Genomic DNA, 14,756 nt, shown 5'->3' on the forward strand with positions numbered 1-14,756 from the left:
TTTATTAAGTCCACATGTCATAAAAACAGGAAACTATGCTTCTAACCACAGCTCGAGAGGTTTTGGGAAATACCAAATCGTTGAACTATGTAAGTAACGACGGAACTTGCGATGTTAGTTGGCTAACGATGCTTTTGGGAAACGCACCCCTGAGCGAGTTCGCAGCGAGTTGTACACAGTCCACCATTGCTGCACTGACGAGAATGTCTCTCAAGCATTTTAGGTGTTCTGTAGCTAGATGGATTAATCCATATAGCTCTCTCCATTTACACCCTAAATCTGAGCCACTGAAGACGAGGTGGATTCATTTTGTTTTTGAAGAAAATGCTCCCTCAACTCTAACGAAATTCGTTTATGTCTGCGCGGATCATTTCACGCTGGACTGCTTTGTGAATGAATGTCAATACAAAGGGACAATACAAAGCAGAGGTTGTGCTAAAAAGTTGTTACTCAAGGATAGATCAGTAAACTAATCCAGCTTACAGTCTCCAGAGTGATACTGGATATGGCAATAACGAAGGTGAGAGCACTTTATTACAGTTTATCGGAGTTGATTTATGGATATAAAGTTTATCAGTTTATTAAGCACCACCCAAGGTCTTTATATATTTGTTTACAGTTAGTTGTAACAAGTGTTTCTGTGTACTTCGCTGTGTATGTTGATGATAATGCAAGGAGAGAGAGAGAGAGTTTATGGATAATATGTTAATGCACACATGCACAGTGTTTTATTAAGCTCTTACAGTGATAGAGTGAAAACAGATGCTTCATATTTTGTGTGAAGTACAATGAACATTATAAATATCGGTAAAATGGCTTGTACTAATATAGTGGATAAAAACAAAAAGACAATAGAAGTTATAACCGTAATTAAACTAAACTATACCTGTTCTATCTCCATGCAGCATATATTTACAGTTTCTGACATTATAGTGTGTCCTAACTGACTCCTGACACCAGAGAATCTGCTCTTGAAGCTCCGCCCTCTTAGGCCGAGCACAGCAGCTCATTTGCATTTAAAGGGCACACTGAAACGACGTGTTTTTGCTCAACCCCACAAAGTGGCAATTTTAACATGCTATAAAAAATTATCTGTGGGGTATTTTGAGCTAAAACTTCACATACACACTCTGGGGACATCAGAGACTTATTTTACATCTTGTAAATGGGGGCATAATAGGTCCCCTTTAATGTTAGAAAAAATATACATTTATAAAAATAAAAAATGTCTCTGGAAAACCATTTAAGGTGACAAATATCTAAATAAACTTCTAACCAAATCACAGAATATGAAGAATGTCAACAGCTGTCCATGACAGGCCTAACCCAGCCAAAGTACAAGCACAAAAACCCACATAGCAAAATATCATCTGATTATCATTATGGACAAAAATATCACTCTGCTCAGTGCAGTACACTAGTGTTGTGTTGTGAAGTTCACTGCCCTCGTCCACCACTGCCTCAGCACAGAATGTCTTGCTGTACCTGTTGAACGCATTCATTCAAACTCCATTAGAGGACACAGAGAGCGCTGTGGGGCGTACATTCCCTCTAGCTGACATCATCTCTCCTATTCTTGTGCATTTTTCCCCCTCATTCAAAGTTCGGAGTGTTATGTCGCAGCCTGGACAATGGTTGGCACGCTCGGAGAAGGAAGAACGCCAGAAAAATAAAAAAAAACACTATTAAGCTCCAGCTCAAGGCAGCTGTGGCTCATAAGTCACTGCATACAGTGTTCTGAGGTAATATTGACCTATTTTCCACATGTACTACCAGATTCTGCTCCCGCATTCCTGTGTGGAAAAGAAACGTGGCGTAGTCACGCACAGGCCTGGTAGTATGCGACCAGGCTTAAGCATTAATTGACTGCAGTGTTATGGAGCTCTGCTGGGGTCTTACTGAGAGCTGTGTGCACTTATAGTTACTTTCCATCCCTAAATACAGCCAAAAAAACAGGCATACTGCAGGCTGGTTGTGCATGTAAGCTAAACCTCAGTTATGGACATGGCGTTCTCTGGTTTATTCAGCATTATTCTGGCCTCAGGCAGTACTGACTATTCTGGCCTGTAGTACTTTTTTCAGCATAAGTCATCTGTGTCAGGAAGATAACGTTTGAATACGCATTCATGGGCAGAAAATAATTGCTGTAATCTCAAAGCTTTTCCGTGACACACCAAAGACTGCATCTGTGCGTCTGATGGACACAACAAATGCAGGATAAGGAGATAAGACCGCAACAGAAAATAAACAGTGCATGGGTCAAATACACAAACTGTTCAGCTTGAATGCTGATTTACTGCTTTCAGAATGTAATACAATCTTGTTTCAGGCCACTAACTGACACATTTCTTGTGGAGGGTCACTCATTTTTTTCTGAAATTCTCAGAAAACCTAAAAAGTATTGTCAATAGTGGTATAGTAGTATTGTCAATAAATCTGTGTGGCCTATATAACAAATATTTAAGATATACATTACAGTTCAAAAGTATGGGGTCACTAAGATATATATATATATATATATATATATGGCTCTTTGGTTGAAATTATCATATATAATTCAGGTGATAACAGATGTATTATAGCCTTAAATAGGGATATTTCTCATCTTCTGAACAGCCCCTGACATGCTCTCAGGACGTTTCTCTTTAGCGAGCCAATCAAACATTTAGCAGGCAAGTGTTAGACTCGACAGACAACTACCATACAGAGACAAAATTTCACAGTCTGTCAAAAAGGTTTTTAACACGTCCCCTTCAATATGTCCCCCCCCCCTACCAAAATGAGAAAATCTCATTAGTTTCCCCTGCTGCCATTAGTTGTGGTGGGGGTTGCTTGATATTAAGGAGCATCATTGACATGCAGTTAAACCACTAACTAATGAATGAAAAACCACTACAGTGGCTCTTTCAGGGGATCAAATGAAATCATCTGTGATTCCGATGTAGAGCGCCGTCATTACAAACTGAGAAACCACCACCGGCTCTTTGAGGTCCATACAAACGTGCGCCCCATCTGGTGGAAATGATCAAACCCACATTCATTGAACTCAGTATTAAAAACAAGAGAAAACACTGACGGGGATCTTCTGCAACTTGGATCCAAGGTGCTGGAGGTTAGTGGTAGGTGGTATGAACAAAATCTTATTCTGTAATAAAAAACTATGAGGAACTTAAAACGAAAATGGGTTTATATGTTAAGTAACCATGAGGTAATGCCTATTTTTGGATAATGCAGTGAATTAAATGGTACTTCATCTGAGTACATTCTCTCTAACCAGGATAAACATGCTTTGTGTCGACCACAATGTGCTTTGTGTGGTGAATTACTGGCTGCCGAGAGCAAGAAATCATAGAAGTTCAAGAAACATTTAGAAACCTAATACTCAAACTATTAAAGGTGCTCTAGAACCCTTTTTCACAAGATGTAATATAAGTCTAAGGTGTCCCCTGAATGTGTCTGTGAAGTTTCATCTCAAAATACCCCATAGATTTTTTATTATTCAATTTTTTAACTGCCTATTTTGGGGCATCATTATAAATGTAACGTTTCAGCACGTGTCCCCTTTAAATGCTTGTGTTACCCGCCCCCAAGCTTGCGACTCTATAATACAGTGCATAAACAAAGTTCACACAGCTAATATAACCCTCAAAATGTATCTTTACAAAGAGTTCGTCATGCAGCATATCGGATTTGGATGTTTATTTGGATGTTTCATAGTAGCTAGGCTGGGGCTAACGGAGCTAAAGCTAACGTTACACACTGTTGGAGAGATTTATAAAGAATGAAATTGTGTTTATGAATTATACAGACTGCAAGTGTTTAAAAATGAAAATAATGACATGGCTCTGGTTGCCGCGAATACAGTAAGAAACGATGGTAACTTTAACCACATTTAACAGTACATTAGCAACATGCTAATGAAACATTCAGTAAGACAATTTACAAATATCACTAAAAATATCATGATATCATGGATCATGTCAGTTGTTATTATTGCTCCATCTGCCATTTTTCGCTATTGTCCTTGCTTGCTTACCTGCATAAAGTCTGATGATTCAGCTGTGCACAGATCCAGACATACTGGCTTGTCTAATGGCTTGAACATGGGCTGGCATATGCTAATATTGGGGGTGTACATATTAATGATCCCGACTGTTGCGTCACAGTCAGTATTATGTTGAGATTCGCCTGTGAGAGTCTTTTGCAAAACATCAAATTTACATAAGAAGGAGGAAAAAATGGTATTTCAGGCTCATGTCATTTCCATGTACAGAACTCTAATTATTTAACTATGCCGAGGTAAATTCAATTTTCAATTCAAGGGCATCTTAAAGACTGTAAATGACACGTCTGATGTTGTTTATGCATTTACAAAATTGCCGTTTACCATCATGCATGATTTTGTAACATTATAAATGTATTTGCTGTCAGTTTGATATTTTTCATGTGATCCTTGCTGAATAAACGTATTAAAGGGTCATGCAAAAATGAAAATTCTGTCATTAATTACTCACCCTCATGTTGTTCCACTCCCCTAAGACTTTCATTCATCTTCAGAACACAAATGAAGATCTTTTTACTGAAATCTGAGAGCTTTCTGTCCCTCCATTGACAGTCTACGCAACTACCACTTTCAAGCCCCAGAAGGGTAGTAAAGACATCATTAAAGTAATTCATGTGACTCAATGGGGTTTAACGACTCCATGACACATACATGTTGTGTTGACGTGAGCGCGGACATTATGTTAACTTGTGTTGAGTTGAATCATTTGGAAATAAAGGGGTAAATTATGCTTATTTGCAAAAACAAAGCACTCACATCTCTTCATAAAATTGAGGTTAAACCACTGGATTACTTTAATGATGTCTTTACTACCTTTCTGGGGCTTGATAGTGTCAAGATAAGATGTCATTCGATAAGAGTCCAGCAACAAACAATTTGTCTGTCCACACCCGATGTGACACGACTATGAAAAGCGATAAAGTCAATCAAAAATCACAGCCAATCAGAAGAGCACGTGGGCAGGAATGAAAATTCATGAATATTACATTAACATTATTAAAAACATATACTGAGTTACTGAAACAATCTTTGTCATAGAATACTCTTGTCTGTTCACAATGAGTTGACAGTTTGAACGTTCTTGTTTCATTTTATTTACTTTAGAGAACTGAGGTAAATTCTCCATCGTTGCTATAAATTCTCCATCGTTGCTTTCGTACGGCTATAAAAGACACATAAAATTGATATTCAAATTCATATTAGATGCTTTTAACATTATAAAGCACATAAACAGTACCTTAGATTATCATTGCCATTCTCTGTGTTGTTGTTCCAGCCGCGATGTTGCAGAACAATAGAAATCATTTCTAAAATAGAATGGTCGCATGTCGCCGTCGCGGCTGATTAACATGGAAAAGATACCTTTTATCGCGCGTCGCATCTGGTTAGGACACGGTGTCAGTTGCGTTGCAGACATTGGAGGGAAAGAAAGCTTTCAGATTTCATCAAAAATATCTTAATTTGTGTTCTGAAGGTGAACGAAAGTCTTACAGGTATAGAACGACATGAGGGTGAGCGTTTTAATTTCTTTCAAACAAAGAAATCTTACTGAACCAATAATATGACACAGTTTTCCGCACAAACAAAGGAAATGCTTCATGTAGATGAAATTTCACTCTGGTGGGGACAGTCAGTTGAAGCAGCAAAAGTAGAAACTAAAGGACAAAATGTGCCTGTCGTGGCAGGCTGGGACAAAAACTCAGATTTACATGGAAGAGATAACTTGTCACTTTATCATGTTGTATCTAATTCCTTTGAATAACATGTATGCCTACAAACATCCCAACACTAAAAACAACAGGACTTAAGACTTAGAGGATTGAATGTCTGGAATAAATCTGGAATAACAGAGGATTACACTATGGATTTAACACAAAACATTATCAAACACACACAAAAAAAAAAAAAAATTACTGCACAATTCCACCTAAACCTCAGTCAGACTTCCATCTTTTATGGAGTTGATGGAAAGAAAAAAGCTCAAGAAGAAAAAATCCATCCAGCAAAATCCAAAGTCAGCAGTAGGCATACATACATCGAACGTGCTCTGTGAGAACTTTAACTACATATAAACATGGAGATCTAAAATAGGTCATGATAAGAACAGGACATGATAAGAAGGGTCTCTCTTGCACATATAATACCCTATAATCTGTTTGGTCACCATCTGGGTCTTCATCATGATTTATGAGAGTCTGGGGTGAAAGCAAACCTGCGCTGGCAGATGTCAAGGGGAGCAACGGATGCGTTCATCATCAATGGATGCAATAGACGCTGTTGTTTGTTGCGTTGCACAGCCTGGGTGAGCACGTGTACGAAGCACAAGGTGATGAATTAGTAAAGCTATGAGTTTGAACAAAGGGTCGTGGGTAATCTGACAGGCTGCGGCGCAGCCCCTGAGGGACTGAGACAAAGCGGCGGGAACGAAGGGGCGGAGGCATGCTGGGTAGGCTAGTCAGCTGGCCGGGTCTTCTCCAGCCTGAAGGATGAGGGCCACAAAAGCCTGCCGCGTGTTAATGACTGTATGAAAGCATTTATGGCCCTTAGCGCACTAAAGATGACATTATGGAGCAATTACTCAGACTGTGCGCCATTCACACAATGGCTCAGGCGTTGATTCTGGCCTGAAAAGACAAAAGAGGAGGTTATACACAAGATCGACTCGCCACCCTGTCCTGCCTTGAAGTGGCTGCGTTATCTGTGCGTGTTTACACACACTTGGGTAAAGAATAGCTGAGGTGGTGCTGGGTTATCATACTGACCCCTCGCTGGCCTTGGAAATCAAATCCTGAAGCTTAAGTCCAAACAAAAAACCACCAGTCAATTGTAAAGGTATATGACCAGGTGTTCAGGTGGCAAGGTTAGGATGTGTAGAGAAAACAAAAAAACATCTACTTTTAGACCTACTCTTTCCCATGAGGCACAGGCAAACATACATCCAGCCAACTTGCGATAAATACAGGCACCTGCTCAGCAAGAGTCTTCAAAAGACAAAGTTCTCTGTGTTCTAATGGATAATTACAAGCACCTTCGCAAACATGTAAAAAGGTCACCTGCAAGGTACAAAGGTATATTTAGGGCTAAGGTCGCCCCAGGTGTGAAGTATTTTCCTTTTAGCGTAATGGCCTTTTCAAACAGGATGCGGAATGCACTGCGCTGGCCGCTGGGTTCAGCGCAGCCCTTCAGATACAACGCGATTTCGCTACGCTGACCAGAGCAAAGTAGGCGGAGCTTTCAAAACTTTTAGCGGGAGTTCTATACGTCTAGTCATTTGATGCCCTTTCTATTGGCCACGCGGGTAAGCATCACAGAGCGCTTTGGTTGACGCAGCAGCTAAGCATCCTCGCGCGGCGCAAGCCATTGAAATAAATGGGTTTAATAGCACAGTGGTGCTGTTGTCGTGCCATGTGTGAAAGGGCCTCAACAATTGATGATGTGTATGTGCAGTACTGTTCAAAAGTTTAGGTGTAGGTTTAGTATGTTTTTTCTTTTCTTTTTTTTTTAAGAAATTAATACTTTTATTCAGCAATTCAGGATGCTTCGAAAATAAATAATAAATTAATAATGAATTAATTAAACTTATTTAATAATCAAAACCCAGATAGCTAAAATGAGTTGTGTACATTTACATTAAAGGTGCAGTATGTAATATTTTCTGTCCACTAGAGGTCGCTAGAGGTCTATTCAAAACAAAGGCGTAGCTTGATGACGGCAAGTTTGAGCGTGGAATCTTGGGACATGTGGTCTTCACCTCAACGGACGGTGGAATAGAATCAGGATAGGACTCAAAAAGAAATAATGCTCATGGATGTGATTATTAACGTTACTGTAGTATGAAGCAGAGCAGGAGCGAGTGTTGTTGGAGCTGAACGAGGACACTGGAGCGGGGACTGGAGCGAGCAGCAGATCTTTTATTATGACACAGTCGCCGGCGCCGCTTCCGCTTTTCCAGTCATGAGTATGAGGTAACGCAGCTCTGTTTATCATATTAGATACATTTGAGTGTGTTGAAAATGATGTTATAACGTTACTCTGTGCGTTCGCTCGGCGGCTGCTGTGAGACACTTGTTTGAGACACACTGCAGTAAGAGATCGATTTTAGAATATCATAATAAATGCTGTATGGATTGTGTTGATAAATGGCATGCAATTAATTTTAAAACATATTGTACGATGGAGAAAATGCTGTATTACTGTAACTAAAAATAAAGCTGCATCTGATTATGCTATGTTAGCTACTTGACAAAATAGTGTTTTTCTGCATGGTAAAGCACGGTACTCGCTAAAAAATCGCAACAATTAGTTTTCTGTCTATAAATATATCAAAACAGTTGTTCCCTTGTCTATTAAAACATGTAAATATTAAAGCATCTTTGGTGTTTCCATGGTTTCTACAAAATAAAACCGGAAACTGAGGGTAACGCGGGTATGACGCAATTGACAGGCGACTCCTCACACGTCCCGGAGCCTTGGTTAAAATTGCAATTTTCTCATGATTTACTAATAGTTGGAAACATTTGGGATATTGTAAGTACTCAAGTGAACAAAATATAAAACACTGGCCTAGTGCTTTTTGGATATTTTACTGCAAAATTCTTACATATTGCACCTTTAAATTGCACATAACCCATTTCATATAAACTTTTTAATAAAAGAATTTTATCTACTCCAGTTTGTTGGTAAAATATAAACATTTAAAAGACAATAAACTGTAATAACTAGTTTCCATGACAGATTTATTTAAACATACATTAAATAATGAAGATATCGCTAACAAGTTCAGTAAATATATAATGAATCTGTAATATATTTGCATATATTTAGCAAAATGCTCTTCTCTAGAGTGTTGTAATGTATCTTTCAGCATTCCTTCTGATGTTCATTCTTGTTTATTTTGTGCTGTAACTAGAAGTAAAGAGGAATAGATGATCTTGTTCATATGCACTTGATCCGCACTGCCACTTGAACTGAGGCGCTACAACGATCTGTCATGTTGTATTTAAGAGCGCCAAAACAATTATTCTTTGAATTCTGTAATAAAATCAACTGAATTTTAAAGTCATATTAAAAGTCAGCACACGCACAATTTTTTTTTTGCGATTATTGGATGGCAGGCGCACTACAAATGTTTTGTGAAGTTTTGTTTCAACAGAAAACAGCACAGATTAAAAGATTTCAGTTTTAAGAAACCATATCATTACCAATTAAAATTGAGAAATTAATGTTGTAAATCCAGAGCTAGTGTCCACACAGCTGACATGTTTAACTTGTGTAACTTAGCCACGTTTTGTGTAGGAAATAGATGCTGAACACAGTCAAAACTTGCCATCGGAGCAGTGCTAATTAAATGTCTGTTTCGGTCACTGATTTTGGCTCTTCAAAACCATTTCAGCCCAAAACCTAAAATAGCTGTTTCAGCCTAAACTTTTCAGTAGCCGAAATTTCAGTGCATCCCTACATTCACTTGAACAAAAGTGAGAGTAAAGACATTTATAATGTTACAAAATATTTCTACTAAATGCATCATGGTTTCTACAAAAAAAAAACAACAACAACAATTTCAATTTAAAATGTAACGACTGATTTGCACAACAACAACACTTCTTTACCATAGTAAAAACACTGTGTGACATACAGACTTTAGCACCATATTGCTTTTACAACTGTTTGTGAGGTCTTATTGGGGGAGCATCTCTCTTTCCCAGACTGGACCACATCACAGAGAGCATGAGCTCTTCATGCTGGAGTCGAGTGCATACAGGCTCTTAATGTGCTGTCATAAAGAGATAAAAGTAGAACGCAAACACAGAGTAGAGTCTGTTGATGTTATCAGGACCCATTTGGCAAGATGTTCCAAAGGCCAATCACACTGCTCTTACAGAACACCAACCAGGAGATAAAATAAACCTCAAACAAAGACTAACTGGCGGGACTGGGAAAAACAGGCATGAATGGGGCTCTCCAAGCAGTCAGTTCATTCATGTTAGATCATTAGAAAGTGCATAGAAATACACTTAACCAAAACAACAGTCGCCACTGATCTATGCTAAGCAGACAAGCGAGTCCTGAACTTTGACCTTCTGAAATAAACCTGTGAAATGAAAAGTAAGTAATGGGCTATGTGTATGTGCAAATGTGTTTCCCAATGACTCTATGTGTCATGAGTATGTCAGCATGAATTCTGCAATAATTCTGTAGAAAGAGCTACAGATTTGCACTGAATTCAAAGTTCTTCTAGTCCCTAAATTGCATGCTTATTAAGTAAATATTGTGGATAATTTTATCATGATTTCAACCATCAATTAGCATGCTTAACCATGTTTAGAGGGTTAGTTAACCCAACATTAAAATTCTTGCATCATTTACTTACCATCATTCCAAACCTGCATGACCTTATTTCTTCAGTGGAACAAAACTGGAGAATTTTAGCACATTGTAGCCTAAATATTTCAGTCTGTTCCTCGCTTGAAGCTGTTGTACGGCTTAAGAAAATAGTGTATAAGTAAAACTGACTACTTTTGTTTTGCGTTTTTTGGTCCTTGAATGCTCACCATCTACTTTCATTGTATGAAAGAAGAGCAGCATGGACATTATGCTAAACATCTTTTTTTCTTTATGGAAGAAAGGAAGTCATACTGGTTTGGATGGACATGAGGGTGAATAAAGGATGACAATTTTCAGAATAAACTACTCTTTAAAATCCATCGTACAGAATGTTCCTCACAATTCATGGTATATCACAAAGCCCGAGTCATCATGGGTGTATGAATATTATAACAGGATCATCAGAAGAACTATCCATCACAGCCCATCTTTTAGCTCCCTAAAAAATAGCAAAGATCTTCATGGATACACGTCAAAAGCTGTGTTAGAATAGCAATGAACTTTTACTCACTGCTTTTGCTGGCTTTGACCTTGGCCAGCAGTTTCTGTGTAGTAGCTAGATCTCCATTCTTGACCGCTTGCAGAAGATCCTGCTCTTTTCCCATGATCTCCACCAGCCAGAACTCCACCAGCGTCCCACAAGAGTCCTGCTCCTCCCTTACACCTCCATACAGTGGCGCAACCGCGGCATGAACCTATCCCAGAATCCTCTCTTTCGGTAGTGCTTGCTTCAGTCAGGGTAGGTGACAGCCAGACGTCTGAGCGAACCACAAGCAACTAGATATCCGTATTTCTCCAACAATCACGTCATCAAATTCAACAGCCCGTCTACTTCAGCGCTCTGTCTGGTTTTGGATGTGGAAGGCCGGAGAAATGGAAAATCTATTTTGCCTTATGAATTGTCTTCCGGTTTTTCGTTCTCAAGTTTCCAGAGCGTTTTCAGAGTTGGTTTGGGTCGCGTGGAGCTCAGATTCTGGGAACGCAGGGGCCGTGTTGATGCTGTGGTTTAGAAGGTTGAGAAGACTGGAGTTTTGGACGGTTTGGATCAGCAGACCAAAACCTGAAAAAGGAGCGGGCAAGAAAAATAGTACTGTTAATACACCAGCCAAATGCAGTGCACGAGCAAAGCAGCAAGAAGGGGAAAGTATTGCTGAGAACAGAAGCCTACTATGATGCTCTGACATCAAGCCTTAGAGACTCTTCACCTTTCAGACTTTCTCAAGTAAAGGTTACAAAGAATAGCTCACCCAAAAATGTAAATTCTGTCATCACTGACCCTCATGTCACTTCAAACCTGTATGACTTTCTATCGTGGAACACAAAAGAAGATAGACTACTGTTCAAAAATTGTGTTTATTCAGCAAGGTTGCATTAAATTAATCAAAATGACAGTAAAGACTTCCACATTATTTCAAACAAATGCTGTTCTTTTGAACTTTCTATTCATCAAAGAATCCCGAGAAGAAAAAATTATCATGGTTTCAACAGAAATATGAAGTGGCACTGTTTTCATCATTGATAATAATCAGAAATGTTTCTTGAGCATCAAATCAGCATAGTATAATGATTTCTGAAGGATCATGTGACACTGAAGACTGGAGTAATGATGCTGAAAATTCAGCTTTGATCACAGGAATATATTACATTTTAAAATATTTTCAAATAGAAAACAGCTATATATAATTGTAATAATATTTCACAATATTACAGTTTTTTCTGTATTTTTCATCAAATAAATGGAGCCTTGGTGAGCAGAAGAGACTTCTTTCAGAAACTTTTAATCTTATTGACCCCAAACTTTTGAACAGTGGTTTTGAACTGTTTTTGTCGATAAAAATAAAGTCAGTGAGGTTCAAAATAACACTGTCCATTGGCATTTATTGCATTGAGAATTTTTTTTTATTTTTTTATTACACAATATGATAATATGATTTTTGTGTGAACTATATGTTTAAGCTAACTACAACTACCAATATGTCTAGTCTTTGTGTTAATGAACTGCATAAGCATTATGTCTTTGTGTTAATGACATAATGCTTATGCAGTTCATTTTGATGTTTTGAGGGGCATAGAATCAAAAATGTCAGGGTGGATCTCATAAAAGATGAAATTCTAGAAATGAAAATCTGAAGCAGTTTTGTTATAACTTCTTAGAAAAGATGTTACATTATTATTAACATCTGAAAAAACTTTTGTCCGCCAAATCAAAGTATCACAGAGAAGACTTCACTGTAAAAAGTAATATGCTCTATCTACTCAATAAAATTGTGGCAACAGATTATACACAATATTATTAATTAAATTCAACATATAAGAATTGAGTTAGAATTAATCAAATTAGTTCCTTAAAAGTCAACCATTTAAAATGTGTAAAATTAGCAAACACCATTACAAAAACCACAAACTGACATAAAAAGCAAAGAGTCAAATTGCCATCTAAATGAAACACTGATCACCATAATGATGATCATCAACCATTTTCAATAAAATCAACATCAACATCTAAACCTCTGTTAATTCTTGTGTTTCTCTTTCCTTCAGTGATTCTGCTTGTTATCATCAGGTGTATTCAATGCTGGCAACAAAAAATAAGTTCATTAATTCAACTTTGACTTCTGTCTGTTATTCAGATATTTTTGTTTAAATTATACTTAAATTTTAATCATTTTAAATGGTTGAAATTTAAGGAATTCGTTTGATAAATTCTAACTTAATTCTATTTGTTGAATTTAATTAATAATATTGCTGGTAATCTGTTGCCAAAATGTAATGACATTTGGTAACAAATGGCCAGTGAGACTTTGCCTTTAAGTATGCGCCTGCACATTTAAAACGTGTTGGCCAAGCATTTGTATCTGCGTTTGCATGCCTAACCCTAAGTATGAGCGGCAGTAGTAGTAGTAATTGCTTTAAAACCACTATTTAAAAAAACTGCTGAGGCCAGTAGTTTAAGAAAACGTTTAAACACACCAAATGAAGCATGTGAACTAAAAAAAGTCTTGAAAGCATACCATCCCAAACATACTTGCTGTCAAAGCAAAAAATAAATGAAATCACAAGCTTAACAGTAAGTGTGGTCAGTAAAAGGAAAAAACAACAATAACCACCATATGCAGTGCAGCACATGGCAACTCCACATTCAGCGGTCAGGCTGCCCGGTGTCTCGGTCACAGCATGAGCATTAAATGAGCACCACACGTCTGTCTCATAATCACTCCTCCATTGCATAACCCTGCACGATCTTGCCTTCTCTACACACCCAAAACTCTCTGAGGGAGAAAGCAAAGCTGCCACTCTCAATAGCTGTATAATCCCGTCCTCTTTCGTTTCCCTCAGGGCCAATAGTCTTTACATGCTGCTGCCAAACCCCTGATAATGTGTGAGTTTTTTAGCCAGGGTGGAGTGCTGTTATGATTTATAACGTTTTGATTGAACTTTATGAGCATGTTTACAGATCTTCTTTGTTGTAAGGAAAGCCATAGTTCGGGAAAAAATGAGGAGGAACAGGACAGGTGAATGTGAAGGTAGATCGAACTGCTTTGACTGATGAAAACAACTCACAAACAGGAATCACAGTTGGACAAGCCTAGTAACTGGCCCTCATATTTACGAACCATCAAATTCATTTTAGAGATGCAAAGAAATAAGCGATGGGTTGCCTGGACAGGTGGTCGCTAATCATGGTGCTTTCAAGTCCTTTTGAGAAAAGCCGTACCCAGATAGCACAGGTACATCTCTAAGATGTCTGATAAAGAGCGCTTCATCTGGAAAACATCTGTTGTGTACAAACATCTGATAAACATCTCAGAAAAAGCAGTTTTACATAGGCCCTACATGCCAAATCAAAAACATCTTAAAGGATTAGTTCACTTCTAAATGAAAATTTCGTGATAATTTACTCACCCCCATGTCATCCAAGATGTTCATGTCCTTCTTTCTTCAGTCGAAAAGAGGAAAACATTCCAGGATTCTTCTCCATATAGTGGACTTCAGTGGGGTTCACTGGCTTGAAGGTCCAAATTGCAGTTTCAATGCAGCTTCAAAGAGCTCTACAGGATCCCAGACGAGCGAGGAATAAGAGTCTTGTCTAGTGTTGTCAAAACGATCTGTCATTTTCTAAAAAGCCAAATATCTGCAAAAGCCAAATGGCCTTTCCAGAGAAAAATGGTAAAACAATGATATCGGATGATTTTGAAGTTGGAGGAGAAAAATAGGTGAAGTTTTTCACCGTCAACGTAATGTGTGATGTATCGCAGAGCAGTGCAAGACGAGCAATTGTGGTTTTAAAAGTAAATAAAAACATTTTTTT

General features: G+C 38.1%; 1 protein-coding gene across 6 annotated transcripts in view; it reads right to left on the reverse strand.

Moving 5' to 3' along the window:
- The window catches only part of LOC125266079 (caskin-2), a 73,358-nt gene that overhangs the window by 56,302 nt on the left and 2,300 nt on the right, over window positions 1-14,756 (reverse strand). For 4 of the 6 annotated variants that reach the window (XM_048186560.1, XM_048186550.1, XM_048186577.1 and 1 more), the window contains exon 2: window positions 10,959-11,507. In XM_048186560.1, the coding sequence (XP_048042517.1) occupies window positions 10,959-11,052 (94 nt within the window). In that variant the 5' untranslated portion in view covers window positions 11,053-11,507. Of the gene's footprint in view, window positions 1-10,958; window positions 11,508-14,350; window positions 14,396-14,756 lie in introns of those variants that run through there. The other 2 variants (XM_048186556.1, XM_048186573.1) reach the window with 2 other exon arrangements.

This window comes from Megalobrama amblycephala, linkage group LG1, assembly GCF_018812025.1.
Source record: "Megalobrama amblycephala isolate DHTTF-2021 linkage group LG1, ASM1881202v1, whole genome shotgun sequence".
Lineage (NCBI taxonomy): Eukaryota > Metazoa > Chordata > Actinopteri > Cypriniformes > Xenocyprididae > Megalobrama > Megalobrama amblycephala.